Genomic DNA, 23,820 nt, shown 5'->3' on the forward strand with positions numbered 1-23,820 from the left:
GGACTCTTTTTGCCCACAAACCCAGGGGCCTTCTAGGGATGAGGACTCCCACACTCACTTTCTCCCCTCCTCCTGCCCCCCACTTCTGTGAACAAGCCCTCTGCACACTTTCTTGCTTCCCCCGTTGTGACAGTCTGCCCCAAGGAGATGGGCCAGGGGGACACCAGGGAGTGGACTTCTAAAGTGCTCAGGGGTCCCCTAGAGTTAGGAACTGGAGTGGGGGTGGGACAGGAAGAGGGGCTGCGCCTGCACTTAGCTAAACCAGCCTGGCAGTGAGGGCGTCCTGAGTGTGAGCCCGAGTGCCGAGTTGCATCTGATTGTGTGGCCATGTGTGTCGGTGTGACCCAGGCCGTCTGAGGATGTCCTCGCGGCCACAGCTGCGTGCACATGTGCAGGGATGTGTGCGTGTCCGTGTAAGCACTCCTGGAAGTGGGTTGAAGGCAGAGGAGCGGGCGTCTGTGTACCATTATCAGTGAGTGCGTGTGCCCAGAGCTCCTGAGGGTCCCCGGGGAAAGTCTCAGTAAAGACGTGTCCCAAGCTTTCTGAGGGAGCATCCCTGAGGTCAGGGGCGCGCGTGTGCGCTCCAGAGAGGGCGGGAGCGGCCTGGAGTGTGGATGCGCAGGGTGTGCGCGCCCTGAGTGCCTAGCGGCCCTTGGCCGGCCAGGCGGCTGGACCTGGTAGGCCGAGTGCAGAGCCCCGGGCATCCTCCTGCCCCCTGCGGCGCTCCCGCCCCCGTCGCCACCCCCTGCCCCCCCGCAAAGTGATGTCGAAATAAAAAGCCGCGTTGCGGCCGGTGGGGGAGAGGCAGCGTGAGCGCGAGGAAGGTAGCGAGGCCAGCGCCGCCCCGGGACTCGCTGCTCAAGTCTGTCTATTGCCTGCCGCCACCTCCATCCTAGCAGGGCCCCGTCGCCCACCAGGCGGACAAAAGCGGTCCGCTGAACACCATGCGGCCGCTCGGCGTGCCGCCCAGGCTCTGCTGGTGAGCGCCGCCACCCCGCGCCCAGGTCCCGCGAGCCCGCCTGCCGCGCACCTCGCCAGCTCTGCTCCAGGCCCCGTCCGCCCGGGGGCACCGCCCACCGCGCCTCGCTCGGTGAGTTCCTTCCACTTCCACCCTCCCGGGCCGGGCCCTTCCCGCCCCCGGCCCGGCCCGCCCCGCCTGGCACCCGAATCGCTTGGTCCGTTTGCCCTGTGGCCCCTACCTTTGGGGCTCGCCTTGGCCCTGCCAGAGACCGGAAACCCTGGTTACAGGGACTTCAACCAGAGGGAGTATTTTGTTACCTGGGCACAGCAGGCCCGCCTCCGGCCTCCTGTCTTCCCATTTCTCTGAGCCACAGGCCATGAGACCCCGGCATTCCCAGAGCCTCGTAAAGCACCCCCGCCTCCCGGCCCCCGAACTGGGGCCTTTGTCTCGGCCGCCCCCAACCCCCAGGCCGCCGCGGCGGATGCGTCCGAGCCGGGCCGCAGAGCGGCGGCTGCACCTGCCGGCTGGTCCCGTGCGCCGGCTTTTCGCGGCTTAACCCAGCTCGCTCCTGCTTGCGCCCCCGCGCGCTGCGCCCCGCAGCCCTTTATCCTGTGTGACTGGGGTGCGTGTGGGGGAGAGCGCCGGGTCTGGAAGTCTCCCCCCGCCCCAAGCTGGAGTCGGAATCCGTTTAGTGGGATTTCAATAAGAATGGGGCCGCCGCGGGCTTGAAGATCTGCCGCCGGTAGGAGTAGACGGCGTTCTGGATCTGTCTGAAAACGGGGCATTTAAAATTATTCGGTGGCGGCCAGGCTTGAACTCTGGGTTGCTCCAACCACGAGGGGAAAGGCCCCGCGTTCAGGGACCCCGTGTGTGGCGGCCGCTCCTTTACCGGAAAACAAGGAAGGAAATTCGTTGTTTTGGAAAAAGCCTCCTCTCCCGAGGTCGGGAACATCTGGTGGTGAGCTCCAGGTCTACGCGGGCACCCCGTGCTAGGATTCGTTTATGAGCAGGCAGGATTCGAGAACCAGGTAGGGCCCGTGCGGCAGCCGAGGCGTCTGGAGAGCGTTTCCCAGCCGGGTTAACAAATTGCAGACAAATTGTGTCTAACGAAACCAGTTGTCAGGCCGCCGGCCCCGGCCGCTCCGAGTAAACCGTGGCCGTTCGTGGAGGAGGGAGAAGCACCGCTCGATTGTCTCCGGGTCTCAGCAGGGTCCCGTGGGGAGCCTGCCAGGCTTGAAGGTAGGGGTCAGAAGCAATATAGAATCTCGGAGGCGCCTGGGTCCAGGGTGCGGAGACACGTAGGACGTGGGGGCCACAGACTCTACGATTCCCAAAGACACAGAACAGGAATGAGGTGGGAGAGCCTGCACTGATGCCAAGGGAGGGAGCCTTCTGCTTTAGGGGGCTGGAATTGAACCCCAAAGAGCAGGAGGAGCCGTTATAGCAGTAGTCCCCCCCTTGGAAACCCCCCCTGGAGGGATGGCTGCTGGCCTGAGATCTAATGCCTCGGCTTTAAGGGAACTTCTGAACCCATCTGCTAAGGCACCCCACTTCCTCCCCGTACCCCTCAAGGTTTATTGCCAATGTGGGGCGGGGAGGCCGCTGGGTTGCGAATTAAATTTCTCTATGGAAGGTAGTCCCTTAGCAAATGGGTTTCCTTGACACCCCACCCCCAGCCCCACACCGCGGGCCAATTAGCTGCCCATAAGGAAAAGGCGAGAAGAATTAGGTTATAAAGGGAGGGCAAACTTATGGTCCCAAAGGGGCCGCCTCGGTTGAGCTAAGTTTAAACAAAGGGCTCAGAGGGGAGGGCTGGACGGCCGGGGAGACCTGGGCAGCTCTGTGTCCCACCTGGGACCAGCGGCTTAGCAGAGGCCTGAGAAGCACTCTAGAACCGGGCACCAGATCTGCTACCTCCCCAGCTCCCAGGCAGAAGCACCCAGGTCAAATGGTGGCGATCGCCGCTGTGAGTTCTCGGGCCACTTGAAAAGGGTCCTTTGAAAATTCTGTTTCCTGACTGACCTCCAGTCCTCAGAGAAATCTTGTTCCCAAGTAAGGAAAGTGACAGCTTCTTAATGTGACCAAAGGCAGCGCCAAGCATTTCCAACTATGCTCCCGAACGAACAGAATACTGAAAAAGGGAACGTGTCCCTCTAAAGGTGTTTTGGAGACCCCAAAGTTCCAGCCCATAAATTGGAGTATATCTGTTCTCACCAGGCCTGGAACGGCGCCTCAAGACCCCAGCCGATTCTGGGGGCTGCGTTGACCCTCCCCGGGAGTTTGTTTGGGGCCCGAGGTGGGAGGACCATGTCTTCGGCCTAGCGGGGAGGGGCCCGGTTGGTGTCCCTCGGTCTGCCTGGCTCACACAGACATTGTCCAGCGCGGGTCCCCCTTTATTGGCCAGCTGGGCGCCCTGCTACCTGGCGCCGCATTTCTCTCTCCCAGGCGGGTTCGTTTCCGCCAGAGAATGCAGCAGTCCCGCATCCTACGCAGGACCTGCAACCGAGGTGGAGGCTTCGGTCAAGCCGGCCCCTGCCTGCGTTGTCGAGGAAGGCAACCCCAAGGCCTGAAAGGACCTGGCAGAACTCCTCTTTCCTTTTTTTCCTCTACACCGGATTGCGGGCAAGGAGGCTGGTTCGGGTCTCCCGAGGCTCCTGCTCAAGCACTCCTTAAGCGTCCTGCTAAGCCCCTCTGTGCGGCGATTTTCTGAGCTGCCGAGCGGGGTAATTAAATCCCCTCCCTCGCTCCGCTCTGCGCCAGGCAGGCGGCAGCGCAGGGCTGACGTTTGGGCAGGGGACTCAGCCAGGCTGGCCACCTCCACTACCGCAGTGGCCGGGACTCTGCCGCGGAGGGGTTAGATGCCGAGCTCGCTGCGCTGAAACTGGGAATACACACAGAACGGGGAGGGGGGTGGTAATTTTTACCGCGCCGGTGGGAGAAAAAGGCGAATTACCTGCTTTCCCGAGGGCCGCGCGTAGCCACTTCCCTGAGAGCCGCGGCACCGATCGCGGCCGGGCGGGAAGCTTCCGCTCGGTCCTGGCGTTCACAGCCCAGCGGCCAGCTGCTGGTCTGCCTCCCGCGCTGAGTCCCAGGGTTCGCGCTCAAACGGGGCAGCTTTGCCGGACACGGGGGATTATGCCTGGGGACGCGGTGCCTTTCAGAGGGTCTTGCTAGTCTCCAGAGACGCCAAATAGGCTCGAGCTCCGCGGCGATCTCATTTTACGAGTTGATGAAGAATCGTAAGCTAAAGGATGGGAAAAGTTGAGAGACAGACGGACGGAGAGACAGTGGGCCCCGGCGGGACCGCACGCGTTGAGGGGAGCGCGAACCAGGAGGCACGGAGACTGCTCACCTGCCCGGCCTGGCCGCGGAGGCCCGGCGCCGAAGGCCTCGCGCTCGGCCTCCCGCCCCCTGCGCGCCTTCCCGGGCTGGCGCCGGCCTCCGCTCCCGCAGAGTGGAGTTCCGAGCAGACCCGGCTCCGCGCGCTCCAGCGTGGAGGGGAGCGGGAGGCTCAGCAGGCGGCTCGGGCAGGCGGGTCCCCCAAGGGCACGAGACGCGCTGGTTCCCAGCCCAATGGAGCTCTGCGCCCCCCAGCCCCGCGCTTTACCTGCGCTGAAGCCTCGGACAGACAAACGGACGCCAGACGCCTAGGCAGGAGGAGGCCTCAGCCTGAGCCCGCGCCCCCTTGGCGCTGCCCTGAGCTGGCCTGGGAGGGCGTGACGGGGGCGCGCCCGCAGAGCTGGGCCCAGCCGGGCGCCCCCGGAGCCGAGGGGACCGAGGGCTTTCCTCCCTCCTCGGATTATTAAAAAGTTCATTTCCTGGCGAATCGGGTGACGTCAGGGGCTCGGCGTCGTGGTGGCGGGGCCGCCCGGCCGGAGAAGCCGCCTCCAGTTACCCAATTACCGACTGTCAATCCCGCCGCCCCTCCCCCACTCTCCCGGGGTGGCCGGGACCCCAGCCCTCCTCCTGCCCCCGACCCACCTGGGGGCCCTCTGGACATCTACCCCGGGAGCCTCGGGCCCAACAGGGAAGAGGGCTGGTGGACGCTGTTGAGTCCCCCCAGTACTCGGCACCTGTCTAGGTCCCCCAAAATGCCTTTGTCCTGGACCTCCCTCCTCGGCCCGGGGCTCCCTTTGAGCCTCCGTCTCCCCAGTCTGTACAATGGGAGGGAGGAAGACTTGTGCACCCGGCCCACTCGACCCATAGAGCCGATCTCCGGGCTAGAAGTGAGTGGGGAGAAGTTCCAGGTGACTTAGAAGACGGAGACCTCAGACCACCGCCTCCCCCTCACCAGAGGCCACCTCGGGGACCCCCCCCCGGAGGAAAAAAATGCCACCTCTTGCCCGGGGGCGTCTCCCTCCAGCTGGCGCCGGCGCCAGTCCGGGTCTCCACGGCCTCGCCCCAGGCAATTGGGCCCGTTGGCCTGCGAAGGCCACGCCCGGGGAGGGGATGCCCCCTCCCCCTTTCTGGAGCCACCGGCCCGGCCACCTCCACTGGGTCAAGCACAGCCCTGAGCGGCCGCGTGTCCGAGGCCCAGGTGCCCTCTAGAGCCCTGTAGTTCCTGCCCCTCTCTGCCCCTCTCAGCTCCTGCTGTTCCGCCGCTGTCCTCCGAGCCCTCCCAACCCCCAGTCCACCCAGACAGCGCCCGAGCTAGGGGAGGGAACGGTCTGGGTAGGTAACTGCGCTCGGACTGACCACGTTCAGCGGTGAAGGAGCGTGGCGGGGTTAGGGTCTCGGGGAGAGGCCATCCAGAGGGTGCGCGGCCCGGGCTCCTGGGGAGGGGGCAGTTGGTGGTTAGTTACTGTTACGGAGGCCTAGAGCGTCGAGGGATCGCGGAGTGTTCGCAAGAGGGGCTGCAGGGGTCGGGCCTTGGGGTGAGGGTCCCTTAGTGGTGGGGCGCGTTGGTAGCAGGGGCCGCCAGGAGCGCGCAGGGAGTGGGCCAGCCGGCTGGGGGGGGCCGGCCCGCGGGTCAGTCCCGGAGTCCAGCGGTTCGGGAATTGCGGACGCAGCCAATGGGAGGCGGAGGCTGGGAGGCGCGCGGCGCTGATTGGCTGGCGTGGGCTTCTTAGGCGTGCGCGGCCCCCGCTTCATGTCTGTGCAGGAGTCGGCAGCTGGCGCCAGGGCGGCCGGAGGATGCCGAGGGGCCGGAGCCGGGCGGGCCCGAGGCCGAGGCGCACGCTACCCCCCGCTCCTACCCTGTAAGCCCCACCAGCCTCCGGACGTGCTGTCCCTGGGCCCGTCGCCCCCGGGGCTCCCGCCGGAGCTCCTTCACTCTCAGAGGCGGAGTCCTTCCCCTCCCCACGGCTGCGTGTGTAAGTTTGGGGTTTGAGAGCCGGCTGGGGGCCTGGGGCGCTCCTAGCTTTGAGGGGACTCTGGGGGGACTTAGGGCAGGGGGCAGGCTGCGGGCGACTGCTTTGGTGTGCCTTGTTGAGAGGTCCTGATTGTGCCGCTTAGGAATGCGCTCAGGGGGCTGCGTGTGCATGTTTTGGGGGTTGAGATCAGTATGTGTATCTGGCGCCAAGTGTGGGTGTGTGCGTGTCGCTGGGATCAAGTGCCACACTGGGTGCCCGGGCGCCTGTCTCCAACTTTTGAGTCTGTGTTCATGTGTGTCTACCGGGCGGGGGGGCTCAGTGTGAGTGTCCGACTGAAGTGCTGCTCTGTGCGTTTGTTGGGGTCACTGGTGTCGGGACCCGTAACCGGGTGTGACCCCATGTGCACGGGTGTGTGATTCTGGAACCGCGGGTCACCACGTGAGTGTGCGTGGCTGAACCTCCTCCCCCGCCTTCCTTTCGTTTTGAGCCTTGGGCTTTCCTCCCATCCGGGACTGGTGCTCTTTCTCGCCGGATCTGGGCTGGGGCTCCGTGGCGCGCGGGACACCTCGTGGTGGGACTTTGGGGGGTGTCAGGCGCTGGCGGCACGCCTCACGCCCCCTTCCTCGCGCAGGGCCGTTGCCGCCTCCACCCAGACCCTGAGCCGCCGCCGCCGCCGGGCATGGAGGTGGCGCCCGAGCAGCCGCGCTGGATGGCGCACCCGGCCGTGCTGAATGCGCAGCACCCCGACTCGCACCACCCGGGCCTGGCGCACAACTACATGGAACCCGCGCAGCTACTGCCTCCAGACGAGGTGGACGTCTTCTTCAATCACCTGGACTCGCAGGGCAACCCCTACTACGCCAACCCCGCTCACGCGCGGGCGCGTGTCTCCTACAGCCCCGCGCACGGTGAGCACTGGGCCCGTGGTGATGAGAACCCAGGCGCCGCGCGCCAGGCGAGGGAGGGGAGGAGGGCCCGTCTGCTTGCTTCCCGGATGTAGGATCCGCAGGAATCGAGCTGCTGAAATATCGGGGCGGGAGAGGTGGGGGCAGCGGCCGATTGGGGAGGGTCTGGGACCCACAGGGTTTCTGCCCACTTCCAACTGGCCCGTTGGAAGTGGGGTCTGTCCCTGTAGGGTCTGTCCGGTGGGGTTCCTTCTATGCCACTTGTCCTTCAGCTTGGACTGACATTCCTGATTATTACCGGTGGGGTATTATGTTTCTGGTTTTCTTTGGGGAGGGGATGACTGCTGGTTCTGGGAGCCGTGATCTCATGTCTGTCAGGGGCGTCCCTAGCTGTGCCTACCCTGATCTTTCTGCCCACCCTGACCCTCTCTCTCTCTGCCCGCAGCCCGCCTGACTGGAGGCCAGATGTGCCGCCCACACTTGTTGCACAGCCCGGGTTTGCCCTGGCTGGACGGGGGCAAAGCAGCCCTCTCTGCCGCTGCGGCCCACCACCACAATCCCTGGACCGTGAGCCCCTTCTCCAAGACGCCACTGCACCCCTCAGCTGCTGGAGGCCCTGGAGGCCCACTCTCTGTGTACCCAGGGGCTGGGGGTGGGAGCGGGGGAGGCAGCGGGAGTTCAGTGGCCTCCCTCACCCCCACAGCAGCTCACTCTGGCTCCCACCTTTTCGGCTTCCCACCTACGCCACCCAAAGAAGTGTCTCCTGACCCTAGCACCACGGGGGCTGCTTCTCCAGCCTCATCTTCCGCGGGGGGTAGTGCAGCCCGAGGAGAGGACAAGGACGGCGTCAAGTACCAGGTGTCACTGACGGAGAGCATGAAGATGGAAAGTGGCAGTCCCCTGCGCCCAGGCCTAGCCACTATGGGCACCCAGCCTGCTACACACCACCCCATCCCCACCTACCCCTCCTATGTGCCGGCGGCTGCCCACGACTACAGCAGCGGACTCTTCCACCCCGGAGGCTTCCTGGGGGGACCGGCCTCCAGCTTCACCCCTAAGCAGCGCAGCAAGGCACGTTCCTGTTCAGGTAAAGGCAGGTGCTGGGGACTTCGTGGAAGACGGGAGCCTTTGTGTTTTTGTGGTGGGGGGCTGTGACTTGGGAGAGGGGGCAGTGTCGGTTTCCCAGATCTGGGATGGGTGATGTCTCTCTCTAATAGCCCCCAACAGATGTTTGAGACCCCCGGGTCAGGGAGAGGAGACTCTAAAACTTTCGCCATTTTCTTAAGTGCTTCCGGTGTACCCCCAAAGTTCAGTTCCTTGCTCCAGGGTTGGTCACTGCCTGACCAGAACACAGAACGGTAATTCCCCCTTCCCCTCCTTGAATCTTAAGTGAAAATTCAAGCCACCTCAGGACTTAGCATGTGAAGCGAGGGAAGCGAGTCTGTATGTGCGTGTGTTTGGGAGTGTGTCTGCATGTATGTACATGTGTCTGTGTGCATGTTGTGTGTGCATGTTTCGGGCACTCCGGAGGTTCCAGACCCTTAAGGAATCTGGGTCTCCAACTCAATCAGTCTGATCTTGAGATTTCGATGGCTCCCTGATCTCCTTGGGAGATTTGCCCCAGAGCAAAATTCCCAGGACCTGCTCCTGCTCCCTGCCCTCGCCAGGGCCTTCCGTCTCCCTCCCTGAAGGCTGGAGTGAGGGGATGAAGCTGCAGTGCCCCCGCCCCTTTTCCTGCAGCTGGCTGGGGCCAAACTGGGTTTGTCCAAGAATCTGGCCACAGAGCATAAACCCAGAAACTCGTGGCTAGTGTGGAGTTCCTGCTGTCCGTGTCTCTTTCCCGAATCCCTTTAAGCCACAGAGGGGGAAGGTTTTTAAAACAGTTACTCCTAAGTGCAGGAACCACCTTCTCTTGCCAGTCTGTACTGCCCATTTAGTTTAAACTAAATCAAGAACAACTTCCTGGGGAACACGATGCCAGGCAGTGACCCTGCTCAACTTGGTCCTCAGCCCCAGCCCCCGCTGGCCCCAGCACCCGCTGAGCCCCGGCTCAGGGTCCTAGTTCTGCTCAGGCCCGTCAGCTTGCCTTTTCTTGGTCCTTTCTCCTGTTTGTTTTGCATTTTATTTGAATTCCAGATGGTCTTTTAACTGAAAAAAAAAAAAAAAAAAAAATACAAACAAAAAAACCCAAGGCCACTTATCTAAAAAAGAAAGAGCTTGTTATTTATTTTATTTTAAAGAACAACAACTTCGATCCATTATTTCCAGGACTCAGAAAAATTCTAGAACTTCAGTGGAAGAGGAGAAAAGTTGGGGAGAAAGAGGGAAATGATTCTGGACTTAGAGCAGAAAGATGGGGTGGGGCAGACACAGTTGGGTAGAAACGAGAGGGACAAAAGAGGAGAGGGGAAGAGACGCACCAGAGCGGGAAGGAGAGAGCCTCCTGGGCCCAGCCAGGTTGAGCTAGGTGACTCCTGCCACCGCCCTACCCTCGGCAAAGTTTGCAGTAAATACCCTCCTGGTTGCTCCAGAACGCCTGGGGCCCTGGGCCCCTCCTCCCCTCCTCCTTCGTTTCCATCCCTCCTCGTGAGGATTGGAAGCAGGAGATTTGGCCTTAAACGACTCTGGACCTGGGCCCCCTCCCATGTGGGAGACCCTTGGGTCCCTCTTCCTGCCCAGGCTGTTGCAGCCAGGCCCAGGCCAACCGCGTGCCGGAGAGGCACTGGCACTGCTCGGCCGGCCGCTTTCCTGCCCTGGACTCCCTCCCAAGAACTTGCAGGTTAAGCAGGCCCTGTGTCTCTCCCTGTCCCCCTGCAGAAGGCCGGGAGTGTGTCAACTGTGGGGCCACAGCCACCCCTCTCTGGCGGCGGGACGGCACCGGCCACTACCTGTGCAATGCCTGTGGCCTCTACCACAAGATGAATGGGCAGAACCGGCCACTCATCAAGCCCAAGCGAAGACTGGTAGGAGCGGGCACAGGTGGCTGGGAGGGGGCTGCTGGGCAGGAGCTGGCGGTTAATTACGGGGGGTGGGGGAACTCCTTCAAATGCAGACGCTTTGCCGCTTGAAATCCTCTTTTATCATGAAAAGCACTGGGATGTCACTTGGGGTCGTCTCTCTTTCTGGCCAGATTCTTTCGGGCCAGATTTCCTCCTCGGGTATAGGGAGCCCACCGGGCACCCTTGTGCCACCCCACTCTGCTCCGGGATCCCCAAAGTTGAGTGTCCACGGGCCAGACTCCTGTCCTCTGGCCTCTGCTTAGCTCTTTTTTAAAAATAGGGCCATGAAGTACTTTTCCTTGTGGCTCAGCCCTCCCCGACAGCCCCGCTCACAAGCTCCTCGTGCTTATTTAAATAAAACACAAACTCACACCGGCCACTAAAAAAACCTGCCCTTTATTATTTTTCCATGGAGTCACCTATACTGTGTATTTTCATTTGAGTGATTTTTAAAAAATGCCCTTTCGGATCTCCTGCCGGAGTTTCCTATCCGGACATCTGCAGCCTGAAGATAAGGAAACTTCGTGTATCTGTTTCCGGACTCTGCGAGTTTGTAGAGTCTCCTCAGCTCAGTCCTGCCTCTCGCTGGGCTGTTTTGAAATTTCTAGTACCCTCCACTCTGCAAATAATGCGTAAAATGCTAAGAATAATAAATATATTTTTTCAGGGCGAAGTGATTTATGAGGCTTAAATCGTTCCCTGCTTTGGGGGCCTTTCTTTCCCCTGGAGCGAGGGCGGGGTGAGGCCCGGGTGGGGGTAGAGGTGGAGGACGCGGCGTTGGCCCCTGAGTCAGAATTCCAGCTTCAGGCTGCTTACTCACCCCTCCCTGCCCCTGCGGCTGCAGTCCCTCTGTCCCTTCTGTGACCAGGCTTGGGCCTGGGGCTGTTCCAGGCTCTGCAGGCCTCAGCCTCCAGCCCCCACACTCACCACCTGGCGCACTCCTGCCTGCAGTTTTCTGGGAAGTGTTGGGGGACCCCCTCTGTCACTGTGGGGCTGGCGTTGGTGGAACCGGGAGAGGGGATCTGTTTTCTTGGGTAAAGCCTCCCTCTAGCTTCTCTCTACAGGGACCAGGCGCTCATTTCCAGACCCTACCTCTGCCAGGCATTTCCTGAGGGACTAGGACTCAGAGGGGCTGGGGGTGGTTAAAGCTCTAAGGGTTGGGGTATGGGGGCTGGATAGTTGGGGATCAGCACTCAGATCAGCTGGAGAGATAGAAAAGTTCTGTGTCTGCACTGCCCACTGTGTTAGCCCCTGGCCACATGTGAATATTGATCACTTGAAATGTGGCTAGTGCAATTGAGGGAACTGGGTTTTTAATTTTGTTAATTTGTAGTTAGATCTTATTTAAATGGCTGCCTGTGGCCAGCTGCTACAGTGTTGGACGGTGCAGCTCTGCACTCTGTAAACCTGCGCTGGCCTCAGCGACACTGACTCACCCAGGATTATGGATTTTGAGCGGAGTCGTGCTAGAGGAGACACAGAATCGGCCCCAGATCCAGGGGCTCGAGGGGGACCAAGCCGGCTGAGCCTCAGGATGCCCGTGCTACTAGAGAGCCCTTCTCAGGGCCTCAGTTTCCCCATTTATGGAGTTAGAGCGCAGGGTAGTTGGGGGAGGTAGCTAATTCTCCCCTGTAGCTCTTGCAATCCCGTTGATTCTAACATCAGACTTCTGAGAGTTCTTTATTCCAAAGTTCTGTGAGTCTTGACTTATTTCGTTCTCAAATTCTAAAATTCCATGGTTCTGAGATGCTTTGATTCCCATGTGAGATTTAGTCCTCCTTGACTGAGTTGGTGGGGACCGGGGGTGGAGCGAGGGTCAGGGAGGGGGGTCGACGTGGGCGTGGGAGCCCAGCCTGCTGATGCTGCCTTGCCCTCCCAGTCGGCCGCCAGAAGAGCCGGCACCTGTTGTGCAAATTGTCAGACGACAACCACCACCTTATGGCGCCGAAACGCCAACGGGGACCCTGTCTGCAACGCCTGTGGCCTCTACTACAAGCTGCACAATGTGAGTGCGCCCCGCCCCAGCCACCCCACCCCTCCCAGGGGACCTCTGCGCTTTGTGCTGCCAGGCAAGAGGCCCCAGCCACAATATCCAGCTTGGCTTGGCTTGGGAAGCCGCTGCCCTGAGTGAGCGCCAGAAGGGCTTCCCGTAAGAGGGGGTGCCTTGCCTCTGCTCAGGAGGGGGAGCTGGCTAGGACAGGGTCTTGGGGGCTAGGGAAGTGGTTTCTCTGCTTAAAAAAGGTCAGGGTGGAGGGGAGGACTTCAGTTGGCTGGGCAGTGCTGGCATGCGGTGGGCAGAGCCAGGGAGGGTGTGGGTCAGCCCCATACGCCAGAACCCGCCCTTCCTGGAATGGTAGCCATCTGGTGATGGGACTATGAAGGTCGGGCACAATTCCTGGCTTCCTGGGACCCTCAGCTTGACCTGCCTCTGGTCCACGCTGTGGCGGGGTGGGAGGAATGTTGCTGGAGGAAGGAATTGGCCCTCTGAAAACTGGTGGTTGCCTCTAGGTTAACAGGCCACTGACCATGAAGAAGGAAGGGATCCAGACTCGGAACCGGAAGATGTCCAACAAGTCCAAGAAGAGCAAGAAAGGGGCAGAGTGCTTCGAGGAGCTGTCGAAGTGCATGCAGGAGAAGTCGTCCCCCTTCAGTGCAGCTGCCCTGGCTGGACACATGGCACCTGTGGGCCACCTCCCGCCCTTCAGCCACTCCGGACACATCCTGCCCACTCCGACGCCCATCCACCCCTCCTCCAGCCTCTCCTTCGGCCACCCCCACCCGTCCAGCATGGTGACCGCCATGGGCTAGGGAACAGATGGACGTCAAGGACCGGGCACTCCCGGGATGGGTGGACCAAACCCTTAGCTGCCCAGCATTTCCCGAAGGCCGACACCACTCCTGCCAGCCCGGCTCGGCCCAGCACCCCCTCTCCTGGAGGGCGCCCAGCAGCCTGCCAGCAGTTACTGTGAATGTTCCCCACCGCTGAGAGGCTGCCTCCGCACCCGGCTGCTGCCCAGGTGGGGTTTCCTGCATGGACAGTTGTTTGTTTGGAGAACAACAAGGACAACTTCATGGAGAGAAAAGGAGGGGACGGGACAGACGAAGGCAACCAATTTTAAAAGGAAAAAGGATTAGGCAAAAATTATTTATTTTGCTCTTATTTCTAACAAGGACTTGGAGACTTGGTGGTCTGAGCTGTCCCAAGTCCTCCGGTTCTTCCTCGGGATTGGCGGGTCCACTTGCCAGGGCTCTGGGGGCAGATTTGTGGGGACCTCAGCCTGCACCCTCTTCTCCTCTGGCTTCCCTCTCTGAAATAGCCGAACTCCAGGCTGGGCTGAGCCAAAGCCAGAGTGGCCATGGCCCAGGGAGGGTGAGCTGGTGCCTGCTTTGACGGGCCAGGCCCTGGAGGGCAGAGACAATCACGGGCGGTCCTGCACAGATTCCCAGGCCGGGGCTGGGTCACAGGAAGGAAACAACATTTTCTTGAAAGGGGAAACGTCTCCCAGATCGCTCCCTTGGCTTTGAGGCCGAAGCTGCTGTGACTGTGTCCCCTTACTGAGCGCAAGCCACAGCCTGTCTTGTTTGTCAGGTGGACCCTGTAAATACATCCTTTTTCTGCTAACCCTTCAACCCCCTCCCCTCCTACTCTGAGACAAAAGAAAAAATATTAAAAAAATGCATAAGCTTAACTCGCTGATGAGTTAATTGTTTTATTTTTAAACTCTTTTTGGGTCCAGTCGATTGTACGTAGCCACAGAAGCCCTGCTATAAAAGGAATAAAACCTACACACAAGGTTGGAGCTTTGCAATTCTTTTTGGAAAAGAGCTGGGATCCCACAGCCCTAGTATGAAAGCTGGGGGTGGGGAGGGGCCTTTGCTGCCCTTGGTTTCTGGGGGCTGGTTGGCATTTGCTGGCCTGGCAGGGGGTGAAGGCAGGAGTGGGGGGCAGGTCAGGACCAGGACCCAGGGAGAGGCTGTGTCCCTGCTGGAGTCTCAGGTCCAGCTTTACTGTGGCTGTCTGGATCCTTCCCAAGGTACAGCTGTATATAAACGTGTCCTGAGCTTAGATTCTGTATGCGGTGATGGTGGGGTGTGGTGGCTTGTGAGGGGCCCCTGGCCCAGGAGGAGGATTGTGCTGATGTAGTGACCAAGTGCAATATGGGCGGGCAGTCGCTGCGGGGAGCACCACGGCCAGAAGTAACTTATTTTGTAGTAGTGTCCGCATAAGATAAAGAATCGGCAGTATTTTCTGTTTTTATGTTTTATTTGGCTTGTTTTATTTTGGATTAGTGAACTAAGTTATTGTTAATTATGTACAACATTTATATATTGTCTGTAAAAAATGTATGCTATCCTCTTATTCCTTTAAAGTGAGTACTGTTAAGAATAATAAAATACTTTTTGTGAATGCCCCTGGCCTGTCTTGTGGGCTCCCAGGGTGCTGAGTCCCGGGTGTGAATTTGGGCAGCAAGATTGCATTGCTCTTGTCACCGGGGTGGCTGCGAGGGGAAAGCCCTGGGAATCCAGGATTGGGCCTCTGTTGGGCCTGGGTCTGATTTTGCCACTGACGTTCTGAGGCTCCTCCCCTGAACCGCTCCCATCTGGATTTCCTGTCACTGCACCAGGGGTCCTAGTGAATGGGAAGATACTGGGGAGGTGCAGGGAGGCTGTGGTTTCTCCAGCCTGTGGTCCACCCCTGAGGGCTCAACAAGGCTCCTGCAAACCCTGTCTCCATTTGCTTCCTTCCAGGTGCTGAGCTTCCTCTCAGCTCTGGTTTCTGAGAAATTTAGTCATCAATATTCCTGTTCATTGACAAACTTGACCAGCAGAGTCTGTGATCACTGATGTCATTGATTGCTGTCATCTTTGATCAGTGATGTTGGTCATCAATGATAGGCACCATGACTGATATTCCACATCAGTGACATGTCTGATCATGAGCGCCTGCCATCAGAAACACCTGATGACTAACAACTGATCACCAATATTTTATTAATGCCTTTGCTTAACCATGAGTTTGATCACTGACACCCACAAAATGTGATCACGAATGTCTCCAGTGACCGTCTTTGCTCACCAGTAGTATGCCTGATCATAGTATCTCTTCTCACCAATGTGTTGATTGCCAATGCGCTTTGTCACTAATGTTCTAGGCCATCAATAAGTATGACCACCAATGTAATTGATCCGTGTTTTTTCTAGTGATAGACCGATCACTCACATGTAATCTCCAGCATCTCTGATCACACTGTTTCTTATCACCAGTGTTTCTTTAACAATGTCCTTGGTCAGTTGTTTCTGATCACCATTATTTCTAACCAGCAATGTGCCTGATGACCAATGTCCCTGATCATAGGATCCTCTCCCCATCAAATTTCCTATCAATGTAGTCACTAGTGTTTCTGGTTCTCAATACCCCTGATTGCTCAACACTGATCATCAAGATCTCTTATCACCAATGTCTCTGATGCCCAACATCAGTGATTACTGAATCGTCTTCAAAATCTCTGCTGACCAATGTCCCTGTTTTCCAAAGTCCCTTATACCTCTGATCACTGACCTCCCTGGCCATTGATACCCCTGGTCATCAGAATACCCAGTCACCAATGTCTCTGATCACCAAATTCTCTAATCATTGATGCCTCTGCTCACCAGTGCCCTTGATCCCTAATGGTCTGCATTTGGTTCTCTTCACCAAGATCTCTGGACCCCATGTCTCCTGCACCAGGAGGTGACTGGTGACTGGTCACTAATATCTCGTATACCTTTGGCCACCAAGGACACGGACACCCAATGCTTTCCCCACTAATGCTCCCAGTCACTCACAGCCGAAGCCATCCAAGCCCCTGATCAATGATTGATGACATATTTGTTCAATGATAATTCTGGTTGCCAAGACCCCTGAACACTGGCTTCTGAGGGCCAGCGTGTGACACACCCCTCCCTGACCAGGTTGTGTTTGATGGACATCATCTCTGGCTGACTCCACTGTCCCTAATGAAAAATCACTCTGATTGTACGTTCCTGGTCAGCCATGGCTTCTCTTCACCTTAGTTGTCATCATCTTTGACCACCAGGATCTTTATTCACCAGGGGCCCTGAAGACTGGTATTTCTGATTGCCACCATCCTTGTTCCTTGACAGCCCTGATGTCCACCTGGTCCAGGAGATTTTCCTTTAATTCTTTCCAATACCAGGTTGCTGACACTGGGAGTTCCCTTGCTTAGAGCTGGGTGGGCCAAAGTACCAGGAAGATCAGCACCTTGTCCCAGCTGCCCCAGCCCATTAAGATAGACTCTGACCTCCAGACTCTGCCCTGGTGTGCCACCAGTACCCCCTCCTGTCCTTTCCTGTGAAGTTGACACTGAGTACAGAAAGGAGCCAGCCTGGGGCTTGGCAGGGTAGGCATGTGCCTCCTACCTGATGCATAGTGGCCCTGGGTCCCCCTGCCCTCCACCCCCTACAACTCCAGAGCAGGAGGCCTCCTCTCCTCTTGCCAGCTGTTGCCACAGTGAGGGCAGGGTTGGTTCTCTCTCCTATGCCTCTGGATCGTGACGGCAGGATTGTATGTTTCTGCCATCGGGTGTTCACGTGTGCACAGCCTGTTGAACATCTCTTGTATGTCATGCACTGTTGTAGGCATGGGGCTACAGCAGGGAATAAAGCAAACAAGAATCTGTCCTCAAGGAGCTTACATTCCAGGCATGAAGCATAAATAATAACTCTACTTGGCCTCTGGCGAACCATCCTACTTGCTTGGCCCAAAGTCCAGAACCCAGAGCCAGCCCTGGACTGCAGAGCTTAGAGTCGAGAACCTGCAGCCTAGATTGATCCCCAAACCAGGAACCATAGCCCTAGGCCCCAGAACTCAGGAACCAGAGCCCAAAACATACAGCCCAGAGCATGGACCCTTCAACCCAGAACCTGCAGCTTGGGGCTGAGAGCTCAGAACTTACAAAGACCTCTAAGACGGGGGCCCAGAGCCCAGACCTCAGAATCGAGTTCTCAGAACACAAAGCCCAGAATCTGGGGCCCTGAGTGTGGAACCCCAAATCTACAACCTAGAGCTTGGAACTCAGAGCCCATAACTCGGCATTAAGGACATGCAGCCTTGGGCCTAGATTCTAGGTCCCAGAACCTAGAACCCCATATCCGAACCTAGAACTTGGCTCAGGACTTAAAGGCCGGAATCCAGACCCATAACCCAGAAAAGCCATCAAAAGAGGCCTCCTTGTTTCTCTGTTGTGCCCCCGGCTTATTTCCTTCCTCCTGTCAACCAGCACTTTTGGAGCACACAGTGCCAGGCGCTGTCATGAGTGCTGGGGAGGTGGCTAGCCAGCAGAAACAAGCAGAGAGGATCCCCTCGTCCCATGACGTCAGCTGCAAAAGAGCAGGGGCTGTGTCTGGTCACTCTTGTGTCCCCTGTGCCCCCAATGGCTGGTGTTAGGTGCTCCCCAGCCCTCTGTAGACTAGATCTATTCACTTTCCCACAAATGTTCATCAGCCTCGTTTGTTCTTGGTGTTGGGTGGGGAATAACACACACAGAGACTCTTGATCCTATGACAAGCTCTCTCTACTCACTACCAGGAAACTCTCGGAAAGCAGGAGCTGTTTCTTTTTTCTTTCTTCCTTTTTGGAGACAGGGTCTCACTCTGTCACCCAGGCTGGAGTGCAGACGTGCGATCATAGCTCACTGCAGCCTCAAATTTCTGGGCTCAAGCCATCCTCCCACATAGCTAGGACTGTAGGTGCGTACCGTCATGCCCAGCTAATTAAAAAAAGAATTTTTTTTTTTCTTGTAGAGACAGGATCTTACTATGTTGCCCCAGCTAGTCTCAAACTCCTGGGCTCAAGTGAACCGCCTGCCTTGGCCTCCTAAAGTGCTGGGATTACAGGCGTGAGCCACCGCACCTGAATTGCAGGGGCTGTTTCTCACAAGGAGGCAGCAGCCAGAGCAGGGGGAGGCTGGGGGGTGGTGTTGACTAGAGATGGGGATGAGAGCCTCAGATTCAAGTCCCAGCAAGTCACTTCAGAGCAAAGAACCGAGGCTCAGGGGCTGCAGTTTACAGCTTCTCTTCCCTCCTTCATAAAACAATTCACTTCTAATAGTGACTCCTGCCTCCTCGAGTCACTGTGTATGGTAAACAGTTTGAATTTTGTGGCCACAAAGTGCCCAGGCGTGGCCAGGCATGCAGGCCAGGAGCTGCAAGTGGCCGTCTTGAGTGGGTCAGGGTAGCCTTGATGATTCCCCAGGGCCTGGTGCCAGGATGGCCAGGTGGGTTGGCCTTCTTCCCTCTGTTTGCGCCCTGGTGGGGCTGCCCGCCATGGACTCAGCTCGGCTTGCCTGGCCCCTTCTTCCCTGCCTTGCACAGGGACACTTCCAGGCTTGGCTTTGACACCCATTTGTAGGAAGAAACCAAGTGCCCTTTGCAACTCTTAGGGAGCAGTGCTGTTCTTCCCCACAGCACCTCCTGCCCCCCGGTGACCCAGTGCTAGGATGGTGAAAGGGCCCTCAGGGCCACAGAAACGGACACTGCCCTTGGGGAATGCCTGCCATCTGCTTGATACAGGGACAGAATCACCTGAGCAGCGGGAAAGATGAGGGGCAGCAGGGGAGGAGGTGGGTAGATCCTAAATGAATTATCATACAGGATGGTTCGATCAAAACTCTGCTGGGTTTTTTTTTAAAGGCAAAATGACAAATGATTCCAAACTTTATCTGGAAAAACTAATAAGATCAGCAGAAGAAGTCAAAAATTAGGAAAAATAAAATGAGGGTGTGTGTGTGTGTGTGTGTGTGTGTGTGTGTGTGTGTGTGTGAGAGAGAGAGAGAGAGAGAGAAATGCTTTCCGATATTAAACAAGATTCTATTATCACAATCGTTCAAACCTTGTGGTTCTGCTGTAAGAATAAACAGATCAATGGTACAGACTCAGTAAACCCGCAACAGACCCTATTATTTACAAGATAATGGGTGATAAAGGAGGTGTCCTGAATCAATGCAAAGGTGGAGGGTTACTCAATCCAGTGGTGTTGGAACAACTAGCTGGTTAGCATCTCACTTGGTGAACATGACTGTTCTGTCCAGACAGCAGGCAAGTGTGTGTGGGCAGCATGAGGCTTTACAAAGTGTGAATGAGTTGCAAATGATTTTGAATTAGGAGATTCACATAACAAGCTGTGGAAGGAAACAGGCAGAAGGATACACAAGAGGTCATCCCCAACTGCAATGTGAATCCACAGCCACTAGACATCCCGACGGGCGTTGAGTCTCACAAATGATCAGATCCATGCCCATTCTACATGGGACACCACTTCCCCCCTCAGCAGAAATGGAAAAGACTGGGCAGGTGTGGAGAAGCAGCCTGGAGATGCCTGTATGAGCAGAAATGATCTAGGTTTTGCATGCTCTCTGGCCCAGCGAACCTGTTCTTGTACATCTCACAAAAACACTAGGATACGTGAAAATAAGCAAGCTGGAAAACAACATGTAAAGCGGGCTCCGTTTTTGTTTTTAAAATATTTGTGTAGAGATTGAAAAACACCTGGGGAGACATGTACCTGGATGATGATAGTTGTTAGTTCTGAGAAGTGTGCTGCAGACCCGGGGTGCGGAGGGGGCACTTTTCCCTTTATGACTGTGGGCTGTTGTTTTGATATGTTCTGAGTATATGCCACTTGTGTAATTTAAAACATAGTCATTCACAGCAACCTGTCTTCTCTGCCTTGTTCCTAGCTGGTCTCTCTCCCTGGGATGTTCTATCCTTCAGATCAGCCTGGAGAATTTTCTTCACGCTTCAAAACCCTGATCGAGGATCCTAGGAAAGCTTTATCTGAGTTCTTTCCCTGGGACCCTTCAGGGCCTCCCTGGTCCCTAACCAAGGTTACTCAGGGTAAAGCCCCATCCGAAGGACAGACCTGACTCCCCCTTGCTGTGCAGCTTTGAGCAAGTGGCTTGGGCTCTCTGAACCCCGGCTCCTCATCAGTCAAACAAGACTACGTCTTGCAGTGTTGTTGGAAGGATCATACAAGGAAGACGGAAGGTCTTGGAAAGGCCAGCCAGCAAGGAGACCCTTCTAATGCCATTTTATTCCTCCACTCTAGGCTCATCCTGGGTAGCCCAATGGGCTTCAGACTGAGCCCCCAAAACCACCTCCAATCTTAGAAGACCAGGGTATTTGGGGACCCTGGGCAAACTGCCTGCCCGTTCTGTTCCTCCTTCTCCCACAGAACCAAAAGCTGCCAGGGCCAGAGGGAGTGCCAGCGGGGTGCCCTAGGCTATTTGTAGGTATTCTCATGTCTCTCTCTATCACACCCAACTCAGGGGGGGTCCTCACAGATCGTCTCTCCAGTATCACTAGGGAAACTGAGGGCTGGTGGGAGCAAGGATGGGGGAGGGTCTCACGATCTCTCCCACTGGTATGCGGGCTGGAGTTGGGGAGCGGGCATCCCTGGAGAGGGGAGCGGCAGCTGCTCCCTCCCACAGCCCCATCTGTCCTCCTTGACCCCACCCCCAGTCCACACTGCCAGGCTCCCCAGGGGACCCTGGGAAAATACTGCCTCTGCTCCTTCTCCCTGGCCCCTCCCCTGCCAGGTCTGGCTGTTCTGATGTTCTGATGCTGTGAGGCTGGGATCCAGGTTTCCCAGGCTTTGAGGGGATGCTGGCATGGGCCCCTCCCTTTCCTCAGAATCTAGGGATGAAGGGGACTTTCTACACACACACACACACACACACACACACACTCACACACCCCACCAGCCCTGACACCAGCCCATACTGCTTCCTCACCTTGGACTGCATGGCCTGTCCCCTCTCCGTTGTGCCAGCCTCCTCCTGGGCCTCCCAGCCTCCAGGCTCATGCCCTGCACTCTGTCTCTTCTTCCTGCAGGTGAGGACACCACAGGGGCTTTGCTTAACCTCTTAATTATGAAATAATTCAGTTATCTAAAAATATAGCTAATAATATAAGCAACACCATGGTAGCCTTGGTATTGATTTTCTATGCTGCATCACAAACTGCCACACACCTAGCCCCTTGAAACCACACGTGTTTAGTATCTCATGGTTTCCATGGGCCAGGATCCCAGGCATAGCTCAGCCACGGCCTCTGCCCAGGCCCTCACCAGGCTGCAGTCCCCCTGCTGACCTGGGCTGGCTTCTCATCAGAGGCTCAACTAGGAAAGGATCTGCATCTCAGCCCCCGCCAGGTTACTGGCAGAGCTCCCCTCCCTGCAGCTGCAGGAGTCTCGGCAGCTCACTCCTGCACAGTGCGCAGCTGACGGAGGCGTCAAGAGAGCTGGTGAAGCGCAGCCCCAATAGCATTCCCCTGCCTTGCGTATGCTATTGGCCGCATGCAGCTCATGCTCCTGCTCACTCTCCAGGGCACGAGCTCCAGGAGTTAGGAGAGTGGAGGCAGTGTCAAGTCCCTCTGATACCCTCCCCAGCCCAGCTTGAGGGAAACACTACAGAGATCATGGAACGCTCTTGACCTTGTTGTCCCCTTGCCCCGCCTCCAGAGGTAGCCAGGGCTTCATTTTCCCATGCATGTTGTTATACTTTTACTCTATATGTATAAATCCTTAATGCACTATTCCGCATGTTTGTACGTTTTCTATAAATGGTATCACAATGATGCTTTCAATGACTGGTTTGTGTTGCTCACTGCCGTGCTGGGGCTGCTCCTCCATGCTCACGTGTGGAGTCAGTTTCTTCGTTCTCACTGCAGTGTCATAGTCCCCCGTTCAGCTGTAACACAATATATTTGCTCATTCTCCTTAAGATGGACATTTCGGTCACTCCTGTCTGTCGCTACCATGAACAGTGCAGCAATGAGTGAGGGTTTCCCTGGGGGCATAAGCCTTAGAAGGATTTTCCAGATTGGTTGTTCCAATGTATGTTCCCACCAGCAGGGTGTGGGAATTTCAGTTGCTCCATTTCCTTGCCAACACTTGGCAATGTCAAACTGACATTTTTACCAATTTTGTGGGTATAAAACTGAATCTCATTGCTGTTGAGGGATCTTTCTAGAGTATGCTATAGCTCCCATTTCCCCTTGCTTTAATTCTTCTCAAGGTCTCCCCCTCCCAGGACACAATCCATGCTCTGTGGCCTGGGGTCTGAGCCCTGCCTTGTGCAGCCCCTGCCCCTCTCTGGGCTCTATTCCCATCATCCCTTCGGTCCCAGGTGCAGTTGACTACAGATGCCTGCTCTCTTTCCACAGAGCCACTGAGCCTGGTACATGCTGTTCCCTTTGCATGGAACCACTCCCACGTTACAAGGCTCCTGCTTTATTAAGAAATAAATCACCAAACAGGTCACCTGTGTGTTTTAAATATTCACATTGAAGACATTAATGTCTTTGGTGCATCAAAAAGACATTGCATTATAATTGCGCTTGTCAAGTGATAATTTCAGGGCTTAGAACAGAGTTCTCAACCTTAGTGCTGTTGACATTTGGGGCTGGATGATTCTTTGTGATGGAGGCTATCCTGTGCACTAGACAGGGATGTTCAGCAGCAGCCCTGCCTGGTCTCCACCCAGGAGATGCCAGTAGCAACTCCTCCAGTCATTGCCAAATGTCCCCTAGGGAGGGAGGACTGTCCCTGTTGGGAACCACTGATTTAGGAGATGAACTCCTCATGCGCCCAGGACAGGGTGGTCTGCAATGGGCACATGATCATAGCCATGTGATGAACACCTTCTTCCCACCTTGAAATGTTCCATGACTGAATGAACTACCTCCCTGGGGAAGGATGTCCAGTGTCAACATCCAAGACCCTTCATGTGTGTGAGGCCGACCCTGCTGGAACCTCCCTCTCCAAGCCCTGCCAAGGCGTCACTTCCTGTGACCAGCCTTCCCAGACGCCCCAGACGGTGTTACCTCTCTTTCCAGCGAGTGTTGCAGCTGCATTCGCACATTGGTGTGTGTCTGCTCCTTCTCCCAGAGCCTGGGCTTGGGAGTTCCCTGCATGGGAGGACAGGGGTGATGCTGCTGAATTCAACTGTTTCCAGCCCCCACTCAGACCAGCGCAGGGAAGAATTGTGAATCTGAATTGTTGACTGCATAGGAGCTGCCCAGGCCCTTTGCTAGCAGACCTAGTAAAACCCAGATGTGCCCTGGACTCCAGGGAGCAGGCCTGGCTTGGGTCATGGGAGGGCCCAGGCTGAGAGAGGCATGAGGCAGCCAGACCTCCCAGTGAGGGAAGGCAGTGCCCATGTTTTGGAGACACAGCAGGGCTACAGGCCTCATGGAGGGCCTGTGTGCACATGTGTGACCATGCGTACAGGTGTGCTCACATGTATGGGGGCATGGGTAACTGAGCATGCCTGTGAAGTGTGGGGCACCCAATCTGACCTCCCTAAGAGCCCCAGCTTCCTGTAAGCCCCCATCTTGCTCTGTTTTCTCTTACGGCATCTATGACACCTGCCATCATGTTAAATGTTCATGCATTATCAGTTTCTCCTATCTCCCCAACTGCATGTCAGCATCATAAGGGCAAGGCTTTGTCTGGTGCCTTCACTGACATATGGACCCCAGACCCAGGGAAGTGCCTGGTACACAGCACGTGTATGGACAAGTACTCAGGAAACATGTGTGGGTGGCTGGGTGTGTGGGTGGCTGGGTGTGTGGGTGGCTGGGTG

The 23,820-nt window shown here is 57.0% G+C and overlaps 2 protein-coding genes across 8 annotated transcripts in view; one reads left to right on the top strand and one right to left on the bottom strand.

The window, feature by feature from the left end:
- The first annotated feature begins 734 nt into the window (after positions 1 to 734).
- GATA2 (GATA binding protein 2) lies at positions 735 to 14,585 on the top strand. 2 transcript variants are annotated; one of them, XM_032149868.2, is made up of 6 exons: positions 735 to 1,090; positions 6,905 to 7,181; positions 7,624 to 8,265; positions 9,996 to 10,141; positions 12,057 to 12,182; positions 12,686 to 14,585. In XM_032149868.2, exons 2-6 carry the CDS (start codon positions 6,953 to 6,955, stop codon positions 12,983 to 12,985), a joined length of 1,443 nt encoding a protein of 480 aa, XP_032005759.1. In that variant the 5' UTR covers positions 735 to 1,090; positions 6,905 to 6,952; the 3' UTR covers positions 12,986 to 14,585. The 2 variants fall into 2 exon arrangements, with proteins under 2 accessions (XP_032005759.1, XP_032005758.1); XM_032149867.2 differs by lacking the exon at positions 735 to 1,090 and adding an exon at positions 6,063 to 6,273.
- Positions 14,586 to 19,495: 4,910 nt separating this feature from the next.
- Positions 19,496 to 23,820, bottom strand: part of LOC116466803 (uncharacterized) — an 11,244-nt gene continuing 6,919 nt past the window's right edge. For 3 of the 6 annotated variants that reach the window (XR_009213355.1, XR_009213352.1, XR_009213354.1), the window contains 4 exons: positions 23,060 to 23,143; positions 21,842 to 21,924; positions 20,968 to 21,061; positions 19,496 to 19,553 (listed from right to left, as the gene is read on the bottom strand). Coding sequence is in view for 2 of the 6 variants with exons in the window: in XM_058438141.1 (XP_058294124.1) it covers positions 19,976 to 19,996; positions 20,968 to 21,061; positions 23,060 to 23,143 (199 nt within the window). In the remaining 4 variants the exon portion in view is untranslated. Of the gene's footprint in view, positions 19,554 to 19,684; positions 19,997 to 20,967; positions 21,062 to 21,841; positions 21,925 to 23,059; positions 23,144 to 23,820 lie in introns of those variants that run through there. The other 3 variants (XR_009213353.1, XM_058438142.1, XM_058438141.1) reach the window with 3 other exon arrangements.

This window comes from Hylobates moloch, unplaced genomic scaffold (assembly GCF_009828535.3).
Source record: "Hylobates moloch isolate HMO894 unplaced genomic scaffold, HMol_V3 SCAFFOLD_4, whole genome shotgun sequence".
Lineage (NCBI taxonomy): Eukaryota > Metazoa > Chordata > Mammalia > Primates > Hylobatidae > Hylobates > Hylobates moloch.

Coding starts and splice junctions, on each gene's coding strand:
- GATA2 (XM_032149868.2), top strand. CDS start 6,953: ATGGAGGTGGCGCCCGAGCAGCCGCGCTGGATGGCGCACCCGGCCGTG. Junction 10,142..12,056: donor TCAAGCCCAAGCGAAGACTG/GTAGGAGCGGGC, acceptor TTGCCCTCCCAG/TCGGCCGCCAGAAGAGCCGG. Junction 12,183..12,685: donor TCTACTACAAGCTGCACAAT/GTGAGTGCGCCC, acceptor GGTTGCCTCTAG/GTTAACAGGCCACTGACCAT.